The sequence below is a fragment of the Sarcophilus harrisii genome, chromosome 2 (genome assembly GCF_902635505.1).
Source record: "Sarcophilus harrisii chromosome 2, mSarHar1.11, whole genome shotgun sequence".
In the NCBI taxonomy this organism is placed as follows: domain Eukaryota; kingdom Metazoa; phylum Chordata; class Mammalia; order Dasyuromorphia; family Dasyuridae; genus Sarcophilus; species Sarcophilus harrisii.
Window position 1 is genome coordinate 261,427,364 of NC_045427.1, and position 24,614 is coordinate 261,451,977.

Here is a 24,614-nt window from a genome sequence, read left to right on the forward strand (position 1 = left end):
GTCTATGTACCGACACTTCCTACCTGCCGCAGCATCTCCTTTTCAAAAGAAAAGTTCTATTCATGTGCTTTTGAAAAATATTGTTATCAGTTCTGAATATACTTCTGCCCCACTGAGTCATCTCTTGCGACATAGGGAAACAGCTATGTTAAATCAAATGAAACAATTACTGTATCTTGTAAGATACGCAATATCCCATACCCATAGTCCCCTCTTCCTTTCCAACAAAAGAAGAAAGGTATGTTCCCTCAGTTCATCTGGGGGCCAAAACTGGCATAAATACACAGCTTTCAGTTTTGTTTTGATTCCTTTCATTATAGTCATTCATTCATAAGCCTTTATTAAGCCCCTACTGTGTACACTATAGTCATTGTACATACTGTTTTCATCACTCCATTTCCACTGTATCAGTTATACGGAACTTCCCCATATTTGTTATTTTTATATTCATTGCATTTACATATGATAGTTTGTTCAGTCATTCTCCAATTTTTTAGTCACTCTTTCAGCTCTGAAACTCAAGCTCTATATCCCACCTTATCCCTCACTCTATGGCCCAAATCTAGGTGGTCCTTCCTCACTACCTGCCCTGTCACCTCATCTATACTTTCATCAGCAAACATTCATTAATTAAGCACTAACTATGCTGTTTCCTGTGCTAAGCACTAGCGATATGAAGAAAGGCAAAAAGCAAAAACAAAATCACAGTGTCTGCTCCTAAGAAGCTCACTGGCTAATGTTCTCCAAAGAAAAAACTTTTCCCCACATCTAGTCTGGAACCAATAGCAAATCAATGCTTCTATTGTTACTCCAAAAAAGTATGCCAAGTCTACCCCCCCATGGCTCTTCTCACTACCCCTAAAATTTTCCAAGCCAAAATACCCCTCCCTGGCCACCATTCCCCTCTATGGGTTATTTCTACCATTAAAATGTAAGTTCCTCTGGCCAGACTGATTTTTTTGCATCCCCAGTATTTAGCATAGTACTTAATAAATATTGTATGTAATATACAAATGCTTTTTCATTAATTCATTTACTCATCTACATGGCAAGTGCCTCCTAGTGTTCTCTTGGAAACAGAGAAGATACTGTTTCAGTCCTGGATTCTCCCCATTCCTACTCTTGATGCTTTCCATGGGGATAAAACTGTCTAAAAGCCTTTGGATGAGTCCCTGCCCTATCCCTAAAGATGAAGGGTAAAGGGACTGAAGAGAATGAAAGGAAAGACTGTCTCATTTGAGCAAGAAATGGGAAGGAGAAAATGAGTTCCAGGGATTCTTTCCAGAAGGAGAGGCGGATTGATCAGAGTAGGGTTCAAAACCCAGGCTTTGGGAAATTGAGCAGTGACAGGAATCATTAGAATGTGGGGATAAATTGAGAGCCATGCATCTTTCTGAGCCCAGAAAATGGGAGAATTAGGTCCCTCCTGGGACGTGTTATAGCAATAACCCAAAACCCAGTATGCATGAAGTGAAGACATCTAGCTAGAAGAGGATTGCAAGCCGGAGAAGGCATCTTCGGGATGCAGTGAATCCAGAGCTGAGTCTGGAATTAGGAAGACCCAAGTTCAAATGTAACCCTGGGCAAGGCATTTAACTTAATTTGCCCTTAGTTTCCTCAACTGTAAAACAGGGCTAATAATTGTACCTATCTTACAGGATTGTTGTGAATCTCAAATTGATAAAGCTAAGTTCTCAACTCAGAAATATAGTAGTTTATATAATGTATATAATATATGTTATATAAATATTTATTCCCATAATTAAGGGCTCCAATTTAGAAAGAATGGGTTCTAGTAGTGGGGAAGAGGACTGAGTCCAAGAGGGAAAGTTATGGTAGAGATGTGTCCTCAAAGCTTCTTGCTTTTGAGAGTCTACTCCTTTTCACCTGCCTTTTGTCCCTAGTCCAGGACCTAGGGACAATAATTCTGATTAGTAACTCACATTTATATAACCCTTCAAGGTTTACAAATTGCTTTCCCCACAGGAGCATTATGAGGTAGAATTAGAATTAGCTATCGCAATTTGGCAAATAGGAGAACTGAGTCTCAGAGAGAATGTTTTTGGAATCAGAGGACCTTGTTTGGAATCCTCTGCTATTTAAATGTGTCTGATGTTTTTTGTTTTGTTTTGTTTTTTGCTTGATTGTTTGCTGCTGTTTTGGGAAGTAAACAGGGTTAAGTGACTTGTCCAGGGTCTACTAAGTATCTGAAGTCACATTTGAACTCAGGTCCTCCTGACTCCAGAGCTAGATAGTGCTTTATCCACTAGCTGCCTCCAACTTGTTTGTTTGAATGAATGAAAGAATACAGAGTAAAAAACAAGAGTCTCCTCTTATATTTTCCAGGAGCTCCCATTCGAATAGGATAAGACAATGCATATAGGAGAATGAACTTGGACACTCCCTAGGCTTCAGTTTTCTCTCTGTAAAAAGAGAGGATTGAACTAGATAACCTCAGAAGTCCCTTCTATTTCCTGAGCATCTTTAATGTGTTGTGAAACAGTCCAGGACCTAAGGAGGAAGGGAAGGAATATAAAAGAATTATAGTCAATAGCTCCTTCCTCTCCCCCAGCCAAGTATCAGCCATTAAGTTCAGTAGCAGCTTAACAAATATTTATGAAGCCACTGAGGATGACACAAAACAATAAGATGAGAAAGCCCCTGCCCTCATGTAGTTCGCATTATAATGGGAGAACATGGCCTATAGTCTAGATTCACATATATGAACCTGACAACTAACAGTAGACCACCCATTGACAATATCTCTCCAATTCATCTCCTCTCAACTGCTTTTCTCCTTTTAGCTTTTGTAATAAATAACCTCTGAAGTGGTCTTCCTGCCTGCAGTCTCTCCTAGTTCTAATCCATCCTCTACACAGTCACATTTGTAATCTTCCCAGTTTAAAACTGATTCAATCATTCCTCTTCTCAAAAGTCTTCAGTGAGAGCTTTCTAATGTCAGGTAAATAAACTCCTGATGCTGACATTCAATACCCTCCACAATCTAGCTTTTAATAGTTCAAATTCATACAAATATGAATTCCTTCAAATACAATCAATCCATTTATTTGTTGTTCTTTTTCACATCACTCAGTCCGACTCTTTGTGATGCCATTTGGAGTCTTGTTGACAAAAATACTAGAGTAGTTTACTATTCCCTTCTCCAAGTCATTTTACAGATGAGGAAACTGAGCAAATGATGAAATCACTTTCCCAGAATCACACAGCTAGGACAGATCTGAATTCAGGAAGCTGAGTCTTCCTGACTCCAGGTCTGGCATTCTATCCACTGTTGCCCTAATATTTAGCAAGCGCCTACTAAGTGCTAGGCACTGTGCTAAGTACTGGGGTTACAAAAAGAGGCAAAAGTTGCTCCTGCCTTCAAGGAACCCACAATGCAAACAAACTAAACGAGCTAAATAATTAAAAGAGGGCAGGCATCAGAATTAAGAGGGGTTGAATTCATTCAAGTTATCAAATTTTGTAAAAAGCTAGGAATTCCAATCCAAGTAGACAATGAGTCTATTCCTTTATAGAAATGAGTAACAGTGGCTATAACTATTCAATGATGTTTTAGCAACTGTTAGATTTCCAGTGTCTGAGATGTTTTCCTATTTCTTTGGGATTCTGGGAGTTCTGCTTGGATAAATGGAACAATTGCCCTGGCCTTATTTAATTATTTAACTGTTTAAGGTTTTACAAAGTGCTTTCCTTGCAACAATCATGGAAGGCAGCAGTGGTCTTCATTTTGCTGATGAGGCTCATAGACAGGAAGAGACTCTTTTTAAGGTCACACAAATGGAAAAATGCTGGCTCTTACCAGGAACTCTTGACTGGAAGAGTACAATCTTTTTTCCATTCTACAACACTACCTATATCTCCAGCCTTACCTCCTACATAGTTCATGTGTGTGCAATCAAATAGAACTATTCTTCCTCTATGTTCTCCTCCTATCTCCCAACCACATCTTCACTCACTGTCCCCCTTGCTTTGAGTAGGCAATTTGGAGCCTGGAGCAAAGTTGGCACTGACAATGAGGAAGTGCAAAGTATAGTCCTCCCCAATGGGTCAAGGATATACCTGCAACAATCCCTTGGGAGAAATAAAGAAAGAGGGAGAGGAAAAAGGTAAGAAAAATCATGTCTTGGGTCAAATGGGCAGGGGATGGAGGAGGTAGGGAACACCAAAAAGAAATTGCCCCATAAAATCTGTTCCCCCTGGGCAACCTTCTGGAGGAGTCAGAATCTTAAAGCAAAAGGCAGGGGGTGGGGAATTAGAATGAGAGCACAGTGTAGCCTTAGAATATCTAGAACCTAAATTCTAGAACTAGAAAGCTCTCTGATTCTAAACGCAGCACTCTTGTCCAATATACCATGCTGAGGTTTCTGGAGGCAACCTCGTGAAGAGATAGAGGAGTCCATACCTTTGGGGGAAATTCTGTAGGCAGCTCCTTAGGGGAGGTGGGGAGGAAGGGAGGTAGTAAGTGGAAGCTTATCAGAAGCCCCAAGAGATGTAGGAGTCTCTGATAAAATCTCTGAGGGAAGTCCGTGACATTCTTGTACTTATTTTTCCCTGACTCCAGGTAATTCCTGGAAGCAATTAAAGATGAAGGGATACCATGAGCAACATCCTTTCCAATTCCTGAGGAAGAAAAAAGGTAAGGCTTCTGGATGGAGAGGGATTCCGCCCAGCAGAGGAATAAAGCAACCCAAAGTAAAAAGGAATAATAAGAAATTTATTCTGGTACTTACCAGTATGTGGCTGGGAAGAAACTTCCCTTTCAGGGTTGGCACCCTGAGAGAAAGCTCCAAACATTCCAGTTCTGCCTATAATGGACTCCTCCACAGCCCAGCCCAATCCAGAACCCAGGTTTCTCAAATCCAGCACTATTATCCAAGTGCTTTCTTCAGAACTCAACTTGGTAGTCACCTCCTCCATGAAGCCTTCCTCTGCTCCTCCTCCTCCACACCCCAGATAAAAAAGAGCTTTTCCTCCTCCAGGTCCTCATAGAACTCCATGGACTTCTCTCCTGCTCTTATCACCCACTCCCCTGTATCATTATTTGGGTACATGCCATTTCCTTCTGTTCTCTTATAAGTCCCCAGAGACCAATCTGGTCTATGTCACATTTGTCTTTGAACCCCAGGGCCTTGTAATACAATCAATCCATACATCAGAGATCAGTGATTTCGATATTATGGAAAATCCCTACACCTGTGCAGATTCCCATCTTAGAACTGATAATCGTAGAGAGTTGCCTAGTATTTAAATGGGTTTAAATCAACTTGCCCACAGCTATACATTTAGTAAGTAGAAGGGGTAAGATTTAAGTCCATGACCTCTAAGATTACAAGTTTAGTACTCTATTCATTACACCATGGCTGCCTTTCCCCTTACTCATATTTTTTTTTTTTGCCTTGACCCCCTGATTTCATTTTTACATAAAATTACCAGGGCAAATGTGGATTAGCAACTTATCTGTTACTAAAAGTCTTAAGAGAGTCCTCTGGGGGCATTAAGAGTTTACAAGAGTCTCCCATGCTCACAGACTTGAACTCAACTCATCCTTAGTCCAAGGCTAGTTTTCTACCCCCCTATAGTTTCCACTCTTGCCCTTTATAAATACAGTAATATTCCATTGCATATATATATATATACCACCATTTGTTTAGCTGTTCCCCAAATGCTACATTCTAAGTTTGTTTCCAGCTTTTTGCTGTTACAAAAAAAAAAAGACTGCTGTGAATATTTTGGTACACATGGATCCCTACTTCCTAGAGCAGTCAGTGACCTCCTTGGGATATAAATTCTGTGGCAGAGTTGATGGAAAGAAGGATTTGAACAGTTTAGTAACTTTTCTTGCATAGTTCCAAATGTTCAGGCTCTGAAGTGAATTTCAAGGCTAAATGCCATTCAGAGGCCATCAGCATCTCTCTAGCTTCATTCAGCCTCAGAGAAGCAAGGTCAGCAGCTATGAAACAAGAGAATTCTTTAACCTGTGGGACCTCATGCTTCCTCTCTCTAAGGTTAGGGAGCCCCAAAGCAAAAGCAGGCCCTTGCCAACTTTCACTGAAGTATAGGGGGAAACCCTGACCCCACACCATTCTATCAGCTCTAATGGAACTCTGAAGACATTTCAAGGTCAAAAAGGCCCTTTTCCCCCACGGATAATCAAAGAAGCACCAGTTTATTACTTCATATCCTACAATTTGGCAAAGAAAGTAAAAGATCAAAAAATAAAATTCAGGATGTGGTAAGAAATATACATACTCATTTTTTTTATTCTGAATCTAAACACCAAAAGGGAAAATTTCTATATACATAGCAAATTCCCATACACATAGCAGAACACAGAAAAGAAAGATTCTATATGAAATCACATCTCCGTTTCATAAAGATTACATTTTTCAAATATTAAATTAATGTTATGTATTACTTTTAAAAACTGCCCTTATAAATTTCCTTACAAAATTTTTCAATGGCCTTTTTTGCATCATTATTGTCAATTTTTCCCCTCCCTTCTTCCTACCCTACACCTCCAGATTAACCAAGAGAAGGGGAAGGAGAAGAATTTTTGTAAGAAACAAAACGACTAAGTCAAGCAAAACTATTAGCAATAATCATGTTAAAGATGTGCATTTCTGAAACTTGTGTCTTTTTTTAGGAGTGCTGGATGGCATTGTGGATAGAGTACTGTATGAAGTCAGGAAGATCTGAATTCAAATTCAGCCTCAGATACTTACTAGCTGGTGATCCTGGGTACTTTACCACTCAGTTTCCTCATCTGCAAAATGGGGTGGAGAAGGAAGTGACAAACCATTCCAGTACCTTTGCCAAGAAAATCCCCAAAAGGATCACAAAAAGTCCATCACCTCTCTGTCAGGAAGTGGATGACATACTTCATCAAGGACTTTCTGAAGATATGTTTAGTCATTATTTTGATCACCAACTTCTCAAGTGAAAGGCACAGCAACTGACTACTGGTAGTGCTAGGAATTAATTCAACTGTTCTGGAAAATAAAATCTCAGATGCATTCCTGGGATCACAGCATTTCAGAGTTGCAAGAGATCTCAGTAGCCAGCCCATGCCCAACAGGAATCCTACCACCACAACATAACCAACAAGAAATTGTCAACCTCTGCTTGAAGACTTCCAACAAGGGGAAACATTTCCAACTTTTGTCACCCTATTTGAGATTTTCTTGACAAAAATACTGGAATGGTTTGCCTTCTCCAACCCATTTTACAGATGAGGAACTAAGGCAAATAAGGACAAATAACTAGTAATTCTGAAGCTGGATCTTCTGAACTCAGATGATCCTAACTCCAAGACCAGAGTTTTAACCAGTATGCCAACTAGCTGCCAAAATTCCATTTTTAGACAGCTCTAATTGAAAGCATGTTTTTCCTAACATCAAACCTAAATTTGTATTTTTTTTTTTGCAATTTGCCCCTATTCTATCCTAGAGAACCAAAAGAATAAGTCTAATCACATTCCATATAGGGACCCTTCAAACATTTGAAGCCTCTATCAGATTCCCCCTGAACCATTTCTTCTCCAGGTTCACCATCCTCACTTCCTTCAATGGGTTCTCCCACTACAGATACCCAGTGCCCTCTACCATCTTGGTTGCCCTCTTCTGGACATTTTCCACTGCATTAGTGTCCTTAAACTGCGAATCCCACAAGTCTGGTAAGGGCAGAATAGAACTGGACCATCACCTCTTTATTCCTAGAAACTATCCTTTCCTTAATGCAGCCCGAGGCATCATTCTTTTTTTCTTCTGAAACACATTTCTGACTCATATTGAACTTTTAGTCTACTAAAACCCCCAGATTTTTTTCAGATAATTTCTTGACTAATAAGTCATCCCCTCACTTGTCCATAGGAAGCCAAATTTTTAAACCAAGTGTAAAATTTCACATTTTTAGTTATTAAATTTCTTTTAGTTAGTTCCAGTCCAATAGTCTAGCCTTTTTGAGTTCTGAATCTATCATCCAGTGTATTCTCTGTTTCTCCTGGTTATATCATATGCAAATTTGACAAACATGCCATCTATCCCTTATCCAAGACATTGAGACAAATGTTAAGTATCTCTAGGTCAAGCATAAATCCCTTAGGCACACCACTGGGGACCTCTAGCCAAACTTGTCCTAACAAAAACTCTCCGTCATTTAGTCAGATTTAATCTATCTAATTATATTATCTTTTAATTCACAGTTCTCCATCTTTTTCACAAAAACACTATGAAACATTTTATCAAATGCTTTGATTAAAATGAAAGAATAAAAAGGCATTTATTATGTGCTTACTATTTACAAAGCACTGTACTCCTCTCTGGAATTACCTTCAAGGAGATCACATTCTAACAGAAGGAGATAAAAATATAAGTGTTTGGCTGCAGGGCAGATGATAAAGTTCAGTGGCCCAGATGGCAAGTAATTCAGGTTGGCTACAGTGTAAAATCTCAGAATACTATATCTACAGCACTCCCTGATCTCATAGTTAATAACCCTATTCAAAAAAGCAAGTAAGTTTAGTCTGACATTACTTGTTTTTTGATAAAGCCACAAAGAAATATTGTTAATTACCCACCCCATAATTCCATCTCTTCTTTGGTTCTCCTCTTCCTTCTCTACCCCATGCTCTCCAATGAAGCTTCTTAAAATCCCTTTTTATTTTCCTTCCCTCCTTTATCAGCCTCAACTCATTCTGAAGTTCAGTTTTGCTGATCCTAGTTTTATAGAACCTTGCCACAATTTGGAACTGTGCAGGAAGTCACTAAATTGATCCTTTGATCCTTTACTGTACTCTTAAGTTTATTCCCCCAAGAGGTCAATGGCAGAAAGAAAAGTTCCATATATACCAAAACATTCATAACAGCCTTTTTTGCAATAGCAAAACAAGCTATGGGCCAGTTCACTAGGGAATGATTAAATAAATGATGGCTTAGAAATGGAATGGGACATTTTTGTACCATAAGGAATGAGGAATGTGAAGAATTCAGAGAAACACTGAATTTCCAACTTTTTGTTAACTCATTTGGGGTTTTCTTGGCAAAGATACTGGACTGGTTTGCCATTTCTTTCTCAGCTTATTTTACAGATGAGGAAACTGAGGCAAACGGGGGATAAATGACTTGCCCAGGGTCACACAGCTAGTGAGTGACTGAGTTCACATTTGAACTCAGGAAGAAAAATCTTCCTGATTCCATGCCCGGTGCTCTATCCAATGTACCACCTAGCCGCCAGTCCCATTATAGACTATATTAAGAAAGGCATGGTCTCCAAGAGGACAAGGGAGATTCTGCTGTCCTCAGCCCTGGTCAGACCACATGTGAAGATTTGTGTACCTTTCGAGGAGCAGCCTTTAGGAAAATCACTGATAAGCTGGAAAGTAAACAGAGAGAGATGATATCAATATCATATTATAGAACAATCAGTTAAGGGACCTAGAGATGTTCAACATGGGGAAGAGAAGGCTTCAGGGGTCCTGAAAGGTGTCTCCAAATATCTGAATACATTTTTTGTGGAATAAAAATTAGACTTGTTCTGCTTGATCCTTTGGAACAAGTTGAAATTGCTGAGATGTAGATTTAGTCTTGATGGAAGGGAAAACTTTCAACCAATTAGAACTATTTGAAAATCAAATGGAATGGCTTGGGAAATATGAGATTTCCCCTTGATGGAAGTCTTCAAACAAAAGCTATATGACCCCTTGTTGGATGTGTAGTAGAGATTTCTTGCTCTGGGGCAAGAAAGAGTAGAAGTTTCCAGTTATGTGTTTCTATGATGATTTTTATCTTGTAGGGAGGAAACTTCAGTCTCAGTTATATTGCCCATGGTAATACAGTCACTAAGTATTAAAGCTGGGATCTCTCAAACCAAGGTCTCTCCTTGATTCCAAGCTCAATGTGCTTTACATATTATCATGCTACCTCCACAGAACAAAGTAAAAGTATAATTTTTTTTAAAACAAACGTTTATTAGATGCTTTCTCTTACAGAGAGTCCCCATGATAGGCTCTAAAAGAAAAGCCAAGATCTTTGTTCCAATGGAGTTTACAGTCTAACAGGGATGTAAGACTCAAATATAAATGTTCATTATGTGAAATTAATAAAAGCATTAAAAGGTATCCAAGGGGTGGGGTTGTCACTGACTGGAGCCAGGGGGAACCAGGAAAGATTTCATGGATTTGACTTGACTACAGACTCAAAGAGAAGGAAGGAAAAAAGCCTAGAAGTCTCTCCCTCCCATTCCAGACATAGAATAAAGGTACCAAGGCAGATCAATGCAGTGTCTTCAGGGTATGGGAGAGAGTAATCCAATTTGGCAGAAGCATGGAGTACATGAAGAAGAATTATAAGGTAGCTCCAGATTGGATTCACTATAGAGGCCAATGGGGAGCCAGTGAAGATTTTTGAGCAAAGAGTCTCTTGATCAAAAAATGAGAAAGGCACTCAGATCTCAGGTTCCAAATAAGCATGCAATAAAATTTTTGCACTCTAGGCTATATCCTAAAAATGACCCATCTGTCCCTTTGTAGTTTTTCTCCCCCTTCCTTTTTAAAATGTGTTCCTTTTGTCCCTTTCCCCAAGATTGAGTTTGGGAGATTGGCAGCTTCTTGGCTTTCATTTGTCCTGGATATGAAGTAATAGATTAGTCCTTCTTCATATTCATAGTCCCTAAGTAATGATCTCCTATCTATTCTGATTGGAATGGTGGTGACCTGAAGAAGGAGAAGAAAATCCATCTTATACAATGACTTTGAAAAACAATTCTTTTCTGTGGCATAGGCAAGATAGGTTATAAAAATTCAAGAAAGAATAATGGATGATGGGTAGAATTTAGAGATATATCAGAAAGGGAAGACAAATGCAGGTAGGAAGAATAGTCAGACTAAAACCTTGAGGTTTGGGAGGGAGCATATGTGACCTGTTTGGGAGGACAGTCAGGAGACCAGATAAACAGTTTTTAAAAATGGGGACAAAGAGAGGTAAGATTGAATACCCGGTGGAACCTGATTTTTGAGAGCTTTAAGGGCTAGCCCTAAAACTGGCCATCTCCAGCTTAGTATTTTTATGGTTAATTAATTCATTGGCAACTAGGTGGCGCAGTAGATAAAGCACTATGATCACAAGTTCAAATCAGACCTCAGACATTAGCTATGTGTGGCCTTGAGCAACATTTATCCTTGTTTGTCTCAGTTCTCCTCATCTGTAAAAATGAGTTACAGAAGAACATGGCCCTCCATCATCTTTGCCAAGAAAACCCCAAATACATGACTGAGCAACAACAACGAAATTGACCTAAGGGGACAACTAGGTCTTGAGGGTCCTTCCCTCTTTAGAAGCTCAAAGAAGATCTCAAAAGATCATAGATCTAGTGATGGAAGGGACCTCAGAGACCATCTAGTTCCAATCCCTTCATTTTACAGATTAGGAAACTGCAGCCCAGGAAAATTAAGTAGATTTTCCAAGGTGATACTATTTTGCATTAGAGGTGACTCTAGAAACCATTGTTCTTTTCATTGTTCCACAAGCTAATGCCTGGTACATAGTAGATGCTTAATAAATATTTACTAACTGAAAAAAAAAGTAAAGTGGAAATTCGCCCACACCACTACGATTTTTCTATCCAATGACTATCAGGAACACTGTCCTAACTTACACATACATCCCTCCAGTCAGTAATGGCATGAATTAAACAAACTCAGCCCTAGGGAATTTCACAGAATCATATAATCACAGAATCTCACTCAGACAGTTCCTCAGAGGCCTCATACTTAAACAAGAATCCTTTGTATAAAACATGTGACAAGTGGTCATCCAGTCTGGTTGAGATATCAGAAGGGGGAACCCCAAATCTTCCAAAGCAGTTCTTTCCCATTTTTGAGAACTCTAATTGGGTTGTGTTTTTTTAACAATGAATTCAAATCTACCTCCTCACAACTTTTCCTCCACACTAGTTCTGCCTTCTTGTGCCAAGCAGAATAAGTCTAATCTCTCCTTTTACATGACAGTCGTTCAAATAGTCAAAGACAGCTGTCAAGCTCCCTTGAAGTTTCATTGTTCTCAGGCAAAACATCACTTCTTTCTTCAACCACTCCTCCTAAAGCATCCTCCCTTACCATCCCTGGTGATCCTTTTCCTAGAGATGCTCTAGGCTGTCTGTGTTTTTCCTAAAATGTGTCCAGAACTGTGTGACAGTACAGTAATCTGACTAAGGAAGAATACATCTTACCTACTTAGTCCTGGATGGTAGGCTTTCGATGTAACCTAAGATCACATTAGTTTTAGGATGGGGGTAAGACACTGTTGATATATATATATTAAGCTTCCAATCCGCTAAAAGTGCCAGATCTTCCCTAAATGAATTGCTATCTAACTGCACCTCCATTATCCAGTAATCATGAAGATGACTTTTTGAACCTAAGTGTAAGATTTTTACATTTATGCCTGTTGGGTTTCATTTTATTAAATTTGGCCCAGGCTATTGAGATATTTTTGAATCTTGGCTTTATCATCTAACATTTAACTATTGCTCCTAGATTTATGTCATCTGAAATTTGATAAGTATACCATCTGTCCCTTTATTCAAGTCATTGATAAAAATATTAAACAGCTCAGAGCTGAGCACTGGTCCCTCGGGAAGGGAAGGGGTTTCGGATTTCATTAGAGACCTCCTTCTAAGATGACATTGACTTGAGGACTATGCTTTAGGTGCCGTTATGGACCACTTCTGACTCCTTCTAAGTATACATTACCTGGTTCACCTGTTTTCCTCCTATGCTTTAGAATTGTATGAGAAGTTGTCAACTGCTCTGTATCTGCCAGATCAACAACGTTGTCTATAAAGTAGCTAGTGTTTATAAAGCACTTTAAATTTTACAAAGTTTTTTATATGTGTTATTTCATTTGATCTTCAACCACAACCCTGAAAGGTAAGGACATTATTATCCCCATTTTACAGAGGAGGAAATTGAGATTGAGGAAACTGTTAAGTGACTTGCCCAAAGTCCTCTAAGTGTCGGAGATAAAATTTTGACCTCAGGAGTCTTCTGGACTTCATATACAGTTCTCTATCCATCACACCAATTAGGAAATTGGGTTAATCTGGCAAGACTTGTTTCTCATTAAGTCTGCCCAGCTTGCTTTGTGAACTACATTTATTTTCCTATATGTTCACTTAACCATCCATTAACAATAGGTTCTGGAATTCTGACAGGAGTAGAGTAAAGCCCACTAGTTCAGTTAAAATTCCATAGGAAGACTTCCCAGATCCCTCTTAATTCTAGTGCCTTTCCTCTTTTAACTACCTGCAATTTATCCTGTGTATATTTATATTCAGTTAGCATGTAGCTCTCCACACATATAGACCCCCACTTGATTGTGAACTCCTTGAGGGCAGAGAATGTCTTTTGCCTTTTTTTTTCCTATCTCCAGGACTTAATTAAGAACCTGACACATGGTAGGTATTTTATATATGTTTATAGACTGACTATAGTTGGTAAAATGTAATTTCTTTCCTTTTAAAAAGAAAATTGCAATACTATTTACCTTTCTCTCATCTCAAAGCACCTTTCTCATGCCCCATTCTCTTTCAAAATTCTGTAGAGGTGGTTTAGCCATCTGTCACATTTATCAATCCTCTCACTCCTTTAGGACATAGCTTCTCTAGGCCCAGAGACTTGAATCCCTCAATGGCAGCTGGGTAGTCTTTTACAATCTCAAATAGGAGACTAGGATCATAGATTCAGACCTGGAAGGGACCATAGAGATAATAAAATTTAACCCTCTCATTTTATAAATGAGGGATCCAAAGCTTAGAGAGGATTTGATTTGCCCAAGCTCAAACATAGTTAATAGAACAATCAGCATTTGAACCCAGGTCATCTTATTCTAAATCCACTCTACCATATTTCTTTTATCTTATATTTTACCTTATCTCTATATGTGATTTTGTTTTGTTATTTTCAGTTCAAAGGCTATCCATTTTGCCAAAAAAAAAAAAAAAAAAAAAAAAAGCAGAAGTAAAGCAAATTTTGAATTCCTGTTTTACCCTCTATTAGTTGATGTCTTTCTATCCACCCTGATCAATCATCCTTTCTATTCTTTGATTCTCTACTTTTCCTCAACCTATAAAAACTCCTTTTAGTAATCCTAAGTTTTCCTCAAAAGCCTCAAACCATCCTAAGAATTAGAGATTCTGATATCATTCTTTTTTAATCAAATAAATGTTTTATTAATGCTTTAAAAAAAAAACAACAACCCATTACTGTCATTTTCTAGTGACTCCCTTAACTCCAAGAGAACATTAACTTGATCAAAGAATTGTTGTTATTGTCAAGACATTTTTCAGTTATATATAACACTTTAAGACTCTTTTTCAGGTTTTCTTGAAAAAGATACTGAAGTGGTTTGCCATTTACTTTTCCAGTTTATTTTACAGATGAAGAAACTGAGGCAAATAGGATTAAATAGCTTGCCCAGAATCACACTAGTAAATAGTCTTAGACAAGATTTGAATTCTAAAAGAGAAACCTTCTTTACTCCAGGCCCAGCTTTCAGGCAAAATAAATTCAGGAATTAGCCCTATCTGATAACAGTATTTATTACTAAATTCCTTTCCTTATTCCCTAAAGTCCATCACCTCTCCACTGTAAAGGAGGCATGCTTCATCAACAATACACTGAAGTCATGATTGATTCTGATACCATACCTAAAATATCTGTGTTGTGCTTTTGTACCATTAATAATCTTTGTTTATATCTTCTGCATTTATATTTTAATATTTTATTTCCCCCAATTACATGTAAAGACAATTTTAACATTCATTTTTAAAAATTTTGAGTTCCAAATTTTCTTCTCCCTCCCTTTTCACCTCCCAGAGACAATAAGAAATGTGATATAGGCTATACATGTTCAATCACTACATATATGGAGTTTTTTGTACTTAATAGCATTTTTCCTAATTACAAGTAAAGATTATTTTCAACATTCATTTCTGTAACATTTTGAGCTCCAAATTTTTCCCTCCATCTCTTCTTTCTCTCCTCTCCAAGATAACAAGTACATGGATTTTTTTAAAAATAAATTCCTTGTTTGTTCAATTCAGTCTTTTTCAACAACTTCCCCTTTTCCTTCTTTTCAGAATATTTCTCTATCTGTCATCAAAATTTCAATTCTTGAGACTTTCCTATCCCTCCTGGGCTGACTTCTCCATGTAGATCATGGGATTTTCCCTATCCTTTCCTTAAATCCTTTGAAATCTGCTCTTCAAAAATCTAGGGTTCATGCCAGATTCTACTTTCCTTTTCTTCTTTAACTCAAACTTTAAAATGAAGTGGTTACTTCTCCCAAGGTTCTCATCATTTCCACCCCAGCATCCAGTTCCTCCTCACTGGTGAGAACCAGATCCTTGATAATAATTCCCTTCATTGCTTGTTCCACCTTTTGAAAAATGAAATAATCATTAAGGTAAGTCAAGAAATCACCTCAGCTATCCTGCTTTATGTAGAGAGAGCTCTAGCAGATGTCTTCCATCACAACTTCTCTACCAAGACCTAGTAACACCCAGGAGGTAAATTTAGGAGTACCAGTTCTTTGCTTTTTGTCCCATATTTTGTTAATTTGTTAATAGACATCTAAGGCCTTAACTCTTTGCTTGTTTTTTGCCACCTTTAAATTCCTGGGTAGCTTTACTGCTGTTCTTCCTACACTCTAGTTACTATTGTCTATGTCTAATTGGGTAGACATATGCTGGGAGTTTCCTCTCTCTGACTTCCTTTCTAGTTTAATACTTTTTTGTTTAGATACGCAAGACTCCTGATATATACATACATACATATATTACTAGGCCTTGTTAGATGTACTATCTGTGGCCAGAAGTCCATTATTCCCACATTTTAAGCAGTGACTCCCAGTCACAACTCCTCAAGGAGAATGGGTAAGGAAGGGAGAGAAATGGAATAGAACCAAGAGACCATGGAATTCCACTTTCTCTGACTTTTTTGTCAGGTTCTCCTCCTCATTCAGGCTTTATTTTCTTTTTAGAGGTCCCTCCTTGAAATAACAGCAGCAGTGGGGATGGTCAGGGACCAGTGGCAGGGAAGGCAGTTGTTTAAAGAGAATGGAGAGCTGAAGGACAATCCAGATTCTCAGTAGAGGACTAGGAAGTGGAGGGGTGGGAGTCTGGGAAAGAATTGTGAGAGGGTCCGTGCTGCTTCCACAAAGAAGTGATCATTTTAGTCCCATCTCTCCAACAGGGAGAGGGAAGAAAAAGAAGGGAATGTTTCCTGGCACTTTTGAGTTAAATTGATCCCGCAGAGCAGGGGTGGGTAACCTTTTTTGTGTCATAGACTGCTCTGACAATTTAAGGAAGTCTATGAACCCATCTCAGAATGCTTGCTGCCTATATTCAGATTCAAAGGAAATGCTAAGTTTCAGCTAGAGGTTAGTGAAATGCCCCCCCCCCCTCCCTCGAGTTCAAGGACTCTCTGAAATCTGCCCACAGAACACTGGTTCTGCTCTAGAGAATGGGGGGGATAGAATAGGGGTATCTATCAAACCTGTCAGTCAAGGAAGGCTCCTTCCAGTGGGGATTGGGGAAGGTGTGATGGGCCAAACACCAGCCCACTTGCCTCTTCAGCCATTCACCCCTGGGTTCTATCGGGTCTCCAGGGTGGGCTCTTAACACTACCCCCTCACATCGTCTGTGAATCTCTGGAGAAAAATGAAGCCCAAAGGGGGGAAGGGCTGAGCTGGAGTCCAGGAATCAGCCCGCAGCCAGAGAACTCGGGAGCCCAGGTTCCCTGTGGAAGGAGGGAAGGGGGAAGGATTGCAGCAGTTCCCAGGAGAGCTCTCTCTCTCTCTCTCTCTCTCTGAGGGATGACCCGGGCTATGAAGGGCCAGGAGAGCCTTGAGCAGCTTCTAAAGGCTAGGGAAGCTCACCCCCAAAGGAATCCCCCCAGCCCTGGGAGAGAACAAGGTAGTTGCAAGTGAGTCTGTCTCTGTGGACCTCTCCCCGTCCCAGGCCATCCCATCCTTCAGACCCCCTCCCCTCCCCCTCCCCTCTAGTATCCTGCACCAATCTCCGACCCCAGCCATACAGACAAGGTAAAGATGAAGTAGAGAACAGGCAGGAGAGAGGGGATGCTGCTCCCGGCTTCTGGGAGCTGCAGTGTGCCCATCCCCCAACCCCCTCCCAGCAATTTCTTGCCAATGTCTCTGGCAGTCCTGGGGGGGAGGGGGGACGTAGATCTGTGGGGGGATGGGAAGCTCAGGGGATACCCGAGGATGGAAAGGGAGGGGAGGGTTGAGTCTGAAGCCAGGAACCGGCACAGTGAGGGCAGGCATGAAGGGTGGGAAAGAGATTCCCCCCAAAATGAGGGCCTAGGGCACCAGGCGGTGGGGGGAGGGGAAAAGGGAGCGAGAGGGAGCAGCTTCTGCAGGGAGACACAGTCTGCAAAGACTCCTCTCCCGGCCAGCAATCTGGAGGCTGGTGCTGGACAGATGGGGGTTTTGGACACGGTGGCAAACGGACATGTGTTCCCCCAAAACGGGAGCTGGGTGTAGCCCTTCCTTGGCCCACAGCAATTCTTTCCATCCTCAGGAGTGACCCAGCCAGGCTCGGTCCTATCCCAACCCCACACCTGGTCCCTCACCTTCCAAACTGCCACCTCTAAAAAGCCCCCATAAAAAGCCTCATGAATGGGGAAATCCTTATCCCAGAGGAGCCACTGCTTTCTATCATGAGAGCACTGGACTCCAAGTTATCTTTAGAGGGGTACTGCCTTCTATGATTCCAGCGTCCATAAGAGCCCTGAGCACCACTGGCCCCCTTCCCTGGGGCAGGTGCCCACTCGGCTCAGCAGCTGGATCTCAGCTTTCAGCATTTAATAGGTTTACCTACACGGGGGCAAATAATTTCCGGAGATCCCTTTAAGGGTGAGGGTGGGGGGTCCGACCCCTTTAAGAGGGAGGGGTCAAAGCCATAAGGGCTATAAAAAAAAAATCCAGCTTTCCTACTCTAACCGCCCTTAGGGCTTTTCTTTGAAGGGAGTTAGGGGAGAGGAGTAAGGTGTTTAGAGCCCCTTGTTTAACAATCCTTAAAGGGGGAAACACGTAGCTGCCTTCCACGGCCACCCTTTCTCCCCTCAAGTACGGTTGTTCTCCTCAGCAATCCCTGGGATCTGCTGGGGTTCAAGGGTTTGCCACTGAAGCTAGGTGACCTTGGGGGCTCTTGGACCATCCGTTCTTGTCCAGAGTCTCAGCAGGGAATTTAGGGAATGAACAGCAGCCCCACTGAGTAGCCTTCCAAGTGTTGGGGGGAGAAGATCTCTCCTACGGTGGAAGAGTGTGTTGCAGGGTCTGAACACCCGACAGAGCTCCGTGGGCACCCACAAGCGACTCACTGCCAGGGAGCAGCTGGGGGGAGGTGCCTGCCGGACCTGCATCTACCATAGGCTGCATGCAGAGCAGTCTGTCTCTTCTGGCTGCCAGTTCAGTTGGGAGGGGCGGGGGAGGGGTGTTCACTGTGTTCCCCCAGCACTCCATGTTTTTTTCCTTTCTGCATCTTCCCTTCTCAGCTCTCCTAGCCCTTCTCGTTGGCAGGGAGAGGAATGCTGGGAGTACTCTTTATCCCACCCTGGAGCCCACAGTGAATCCAACCTAAGGGAGGTGGGGGTGGAGTTAACCCCCAAGGAAATCTAGTTAGTACCAGTTTTCCTTTCTGACAGCCCCTGAAGTCCTCTCTTTTGGTCTTGGGGGCTTTGGATTGGGAGGGGGAATTGGAGCCAAGGATCATTCCCCGTCATGCACCCTATGGTCCGGCCAATTTCATCCTTAGTCACTGGTGCTTTTGTACATGCCGTCCCCCATGCATGGAATGCCTTTCGTCCTCTTTTCTTCTTCTCAAACTCCCTAGTTTCCTTCAAAACCTAGTGCAAATTCTACCTCCTACATGAGGTCTTTTCTGATTCCCACTCTGCCCCCACAACTAGTGGATCCCGCCCCCCAAAAATCCCGTGTTTATTTAGAATGTTTTTGTGCATACACATCTGACTCCCCAATAGACTATACGCTTCCTGAGGGGAGGAATTGCTTTGGTTTTGCCTTTTCGTTCGGAGAGCTCAGCACGTCCTATGTGTTTATTGATTGGGGGAGTGATTGATCTTTTAAAGTCTAAAGGGAGGTCTGGAATGGATGGAGAGTCTCTAAGGATTCCTGAGACTGAGGGATTCAGGGAGAGAAGGAAGGCCTTGGGGAAAGGGGGGGGGGGGGCGCTGCTGAATTGACATTCTCCCTTCTCTCAAGTCTGCCCCGCGGAAACCCTCACTGTCCGGGAAGCATCTTTTAGGGACAAAGGACAGTCGGGGGGAGAGGAAGATGGGTCTCATTCTCTGCCGTTAATAAGAACAACAGTGGAGGTGTCACAGTGACACAGGCTTTGGGGGGCATCTGCTTTCACTAACTTCTGGGGGGATAACAAGTGCCCTTGGGGGCCCTAATCATTTCTTCTGGCTTGGAGGTTTCAGGCCATGAAGGCTTGGGGGGCGGGGAGGAGGGTCAGAGTAACTTATGTAGGTGGAACGCCCTGGGCCTCAGCTCTTGGACTAAAGTTCAGAACTGTTCCCCATCGGACGAAGCTTCCAGCAGATCTGAGGGTTTGCCCCCGACACCAGGCTAGTGTGGGGGCGAGTTCCTCCCGAGGACTTTCTCCGGTTGAGCGGGCACACGGTCTGGAGCGGCTTGCCATGCCTCCTGCGTCTCCCCACAAGCCCACTGCGGTGCTATTCCTTCTCCTTCGGTCCGCCCCGGAGAGGGGCACCGAGACTCCGCCGTCCGACCCAGGAGGGGGAAAGCAGTCTCTCCTCCCGAGCCCCCGCCGCCAGTGCCCGCGCCCAACCTGGCCTTCCAGCAGCCGAGACGGAGCCCTCAGCTACCCGGCCCCTCTAGCCCGCACCTCGTTTCAGATCCCTCCCCTCCCCCACCCCCTCCCAAGTGGGAGCAGCTGCTGACAGGGAGCCTGTGTGTCTCCGAAATTTCCCTTCCCTTCCCCTCTCCTTCACTCCCGGTGCAGTTAAAGGCACAGGGGCACCGGGCTCTGCTGGCTGCGGCGGTTTCTTCCCCGACAATCCCTAACCGGGTGGGGGCAGGACTGGGGTTATCAGCCTCCTCCCTAGTCCCCCGGGATGGGAGTCAGGGAGGGGCCGGGGAGTAGGTACAGCCTGTAGCTCAGCCAGGGTTAAGGAAGCTGCCTCTGGTTCGGAGGAGGACTTAATTCGGGACCTCGCCCCGAGGGGCAAATAGTGAAGAAAGGGAGCAATGCCTTAGTTTGCTTGGCGGGGGTGGGGTGGGGGCGGGGGGCAGCGGGAGTAGGTCTATTCAGGGTTTGGGGGAGGGGCTCCGCCGTCCCTCCGTAGTGCTCCCGAGAGGATCGCGAAGGCTGAGGGATTAAGAATGACTCTGTACCCTCTCAGAGATCTCCAATGCCACATTCTTATCTCTCCAACCACACATTTCCCCTACCGAACCAAGCCCCTCCTTAAACCTGTCGGGCTGGGGATGGCAAAGACCCGGCTCGGGTCCGGAAGATGAGGTGGGTGAGCATTGGGGGGCGGGGGCCGGGAGGAGGCGGCTGTCCTGATCGTTTTGGAACTCTCTTTGGGGGTAAGCAAAGGCAGCGAGAAGGCGGGAGAGGGGAAGAACTAGAAGAAAGGGCACAAAATTCGTAGTCAGAAGCCCTGGGTGCCAAAGCCCACTCTCATTGCCCATACGTGACTCTTCGCTTCAACTCCCTTACCTGTGGAAATGAGGGGGGGTTCAATTCGATGACCCCTAAAGGTCCTTCTCGGCGCCAAAAGGCACTGCACATGAGCGCAAGACGCCTACACCCCGGTCTTACCCTGAGTGACTTCCCCGGGACTCAGTTTCCTCACTTGAAAAAGGAGGGGGCTGGGTCTTTAAGATTCCTTCCAGCTCAAAAATCTATGCTGCTCTGATCCCCGCAGCCTCGGGAGGGTTGCTTAGGTTACTAGGAGGCTTGGTTTCTCCTGACCGAGTTCTCTTCGGGTGTCCCTCCCTCCCCAGCCTGGGGCCCAGCGCATATTGCTCCCAGACCCCGGTCTCCAGACTGTCAGGGAATCTAGATTGTTCTTCGCCTCTGCCCCGGGCCTCGGCGCTGGACCCCCCCAGCCGATGGGGGTAAGCGCGGGCGTTGGAGGTTAGAGACCCCGGCCTCGCACAGCCCGAGCTCTGCCGCCCGTGCCCACCGGGTTGACTAGTCATGCTCAGGCTCCTGGGGACGTGTCTGTGTGCGAGGGGGGAGGGGAGCCAGGAATGTGTCTACACAGCTCTGACTCCCACCTGCCAAAATAACTGCATCTCGGCTCGGGGACTCCGAGGTGCCTCCGCTGGGACCGCCACACTGCCCACCCCTGGCTCCAGGAGCTCTGCCGGTGACTCCCCTAGCGGGCCCACGGCGGGCGGGGGTAGGTAGGAAGGGTGGCGGTGTTGGGGAACGCATATTTAGCCGTGAGATGGAAATAGGTGAAGGCTAAGCAAAAAAAAAAAAAAAAAAAAAAAAAAGGCAAAGGAAGAGGGAGAATTAGGATCTGGAAGGGAGGGGGCTGTTAGGGGAGGGGTCAAGAAGGGAAGATCGGGGGGGGGCGGTGAGCTTAGAAGGGGGGGGAGCGGCGTGGCCAGGGGCTGACCTCACTGCAAGGGAAAGGAGACTGGTGCTAGGGGACGATGGAAGGGTGAGGCAGAGACTGGGCTCCCTGCAAAGGGGGCTCATCTCACTGGGGTCTGGGGTCCTTATTGCAGAAGGGGGCGTCCGATCTTGTTTCATTTCTTGCTGGGCTCCCTCTAGCTTAACCTCGGGCAGCAGGAGCCTGCGAGGGTGGGGTGTGTCCGTGCCTCCTGCAGTTTCCCTGGATGGGTGGCTGGGCGGGAGGGCGGGAGATGGAGGGGGTGGGGGGTGGGGGACGGGAAGGGGAATGCTAGCATGGAGGTGGGGGGGGCGCTACGTAAGACTTTCCTGGGGGGTAGCTGGGGCGAGCTTCTGGGGAGAGGGTCTTGGGGGTCGGCAGACTGGGGGGGTAAGACCACTGGGGGTGAGGGCCCAGGTTGGGGGGCGCTCCGGGAAACAGAGAGGTACAAGAGGCTGGCGGAGGAAATCCACCCCTTGGATACGACCCCCCCCTCCCCGCCACTCCCCGCACCTCCTCCCCCGGCAGCCTCGTGCTGCCCCCTGCGTTGGGACAGGCCGGCCGGTGGGGGCGGCTCTGATTGGTCCGGGGCGGGGAGGGGGAACAGAGGGCCGGGATTGGCTGGCGGGGGCCAGCCCAGGGCTCTTTGCTAATTGGTGGAGGTGGCGGAGGGCCATAATCCGATTGGCTGCGGACGAGGAAGCAGGAAGGAGGGCGGCGGAGGCTCCGCTCTCGGGGAGTTTGTGGGGGAACCGCGAGCGGCGTAGCGGATCCCGGAGCCCGGCCCCGCCGCCCGCTTGTCTGGACGCCCGCCCCGCCTGCACGGCCCCAGCAGCCCTCCCGCCCCGGCCCGGCCCGCCCGCTCCTCCGACGGCCCCGCCCGGTCGCGGCCCCCGCTCCGCCCGCCCGGCCCCGGCCCCCAGGAGGAGGCGCTGACGCAGCAGCGTGGAGCCCGGGAATTGAGCGCCCCCGGGGGGTTCCAGCCGCCGGATTCCAGCCCGGCCGGGGCCTGCGGGCGTCCTGGGCCCCGTTGTCCGCGCCACCAGTCGGGTGAGCTAGAGGGCTGGAGGCCGAGGGGAGGGAGGGAGAGAAGGAGGTGAAAGAGAGGGAAGAGAGGGACCGTCCGCCTGCTCTCTCGATCGCTCGCTCGCCCCACCGAACGCGCCGCCGCCCCCGCTCGGGGATGAGGACAGACGGACAGACGCAGAGCAGGTGCTGACCGCCCGCGCGGGCCGCCTCTCTCCGGAGAGTCCTGGCGTCCGGGTGGGTCCCCGCCATCGGGGGAGCGCGACGCGCCTCGAGGTGACAGCCCCCGGGGGCCGCCGCTGCCCGCGTCGGGAGGCGGGGGGCGAAGGGGGGTGGGGCGAGGGGCCGGCGGAGTGCATCCCGACCGCGGGCGGGCGTCCTGGAGCCGTAGCCGAGGTTGGGGCATTGGCCGCTGCGCCTCGGGAGTCCTCCTCGGGCGCGGGCGAGTGTCCCCGCTCTCCTCCCAGGGCCGCCGCGCCCCCCTCGCCAGCCCCCCGGGCGAGTGGCCGAGACCGAGGGCGGCCCCGCCGCTGCGAGAAGCGCCTGCCCCCGGAGGGCCCGCGATGGGGAGCGGAGCCGGTTCTAGAGTCAGGCTGGGGGGGGGGCGGGGATCTAGGACCGGGCCGAGCCGAGCCGAGGGGAGGCGTGGACCGCGGTGTGCAGCCGGGGAGGGAGGCTGGGCACGCAACGGAACCAGGTTCGAGGACTGCGGAGCGGGCGAGAAAGGAGAGGGCAGAGCGGGGCTGCGGATCCGGGTCCGAGGAGTCGGGTTGCTTGGGGGGAGGTGGGTGGAATTGAAGTTCTCTGAGCTGCGTCGAAGTGACAGCGGGCCCGAGCTTCGCGGCCCGGCCCGGCCCTGCCCTTTCCGCCCCGCCGCCTTCTCTCGGTTGCGGCCTGGGGGGCTGGGTCAGCTCGGCTGGAGGGGCCAGCGCGGCCGAGAAGCGCTGGACAAAGGCGGCGCCCGCGAGGGAGCGGGGCGCAGGTGGTGGCGTCGGGTAGGGGCGCAAGGGTCCGGGGCGCCCGCCCCCACCCTCCGGATGGCCCGACAGCTCGACCCGGCCCTAGAGACTGCGGGGCCGGAGGAGCGGGCCCTGGGCTTGGGGGGATCCCACTGCAGGAGGAGCCGCGGTGCTGTTGCCACGGCTCCCTGGATTGTCGGGCTTTTTCCCGGGAAGGGCTCTCGCCGCCGGGGTCAGGCCCTGGCGGGGGCCGAGAGGAGCGGGAGCGGGGGCCGAGAGGAGCGGGAGCGGGGGCGGGGTAGCAGCAGGACGTCTGCGCTCCTCTGGGCAAGCAGGCCCCTCGGCCCGATCGGCGAGGGAGGCGCTCCCGGAGCCCCGGAGGGGGCTAGAAGGAGGGAGGAGAGCGTCAGGGAGAGGACCCTGCCCCGTTTTTTTTGAAGGTCCTTTCCCTCCCCGGGGTTCCAGTGAGCATGAGCCCCAGAGATGGAGGTCGCCTTTCAGAAGCAGAGAGGGATGTGGCCCTGTGGGGAGCACTTAAGAAAGGGTGCTAAGGGAGAAACATGTACAGTGAGGGGATCGGGAAACAGGACCTCGGGTTCAGGTAAAACAAGGCTTGCAAATCAGCACTAGCTTCTTAATTGACTTGTGCTCGTTAGGGCCCTAAATTTGAGGGGAATAAACTGGAGTAGGAGCAGATTTCCGACCTACACACCTCTTCCATAACCCCGATCTCTATTAGGGCTTACAAAATGAGCACCAGCGCCCCACACCAGGGTCTTCCTTTAATGAAAAATGCTCTTCTAGTTAGTGGAGGTGGGGGGGGGGGGTAGGAAATGCTCTCATTTTGACTTTGGAGATTATTAATAAAGCCCAGGGCCAGATTTTGATGATAAAAGGGGAAAAAATAAACAACACGT

The 24,614-nt window shown here is 46.2% G+C and overlaps 2 protein-coding genes across 2 annotated transcripts in view; one reads left to right on the top strand and one right to left on the bottom strand.

The window, feature by feature from the left end:
- Positions 1-22,026: 22,026 nt before the first annotated feature.
- LOC116420986 (translation initiation factor IF-2-like) lies at positions 22,027-23,144 on the bottom strand. The gene is made up of 2 exons (XM_031949282.1): positions 22,869-23,144; positions 22,027-22,767 (listed from the first exon to the last, which is right to left on the bottom strand). Exons 1-2 carry the CDS (start codon positions 23,142-23,144, stop codon positions 22,027-22,029), a joined length of 1,017 nt encoding a protein of 338 aa, XP_031805142.1.
- BAHD1 (bromo adjacent homology domain containing 1) overlaps positions 22,581-24,614 on the top strand; it is a 34,923-nt gene continuing 32,889 nt past the window's right edge. Inside the window, exon 1 of the mRNA XM_031952091.1 lies at positions 22,581-22,762. The gene's annotated coding sequence lies outside the window, so the exon portion shown is untranslated. The remainder of the gene's footprint in view (positions 22,763-24,614) is intronic.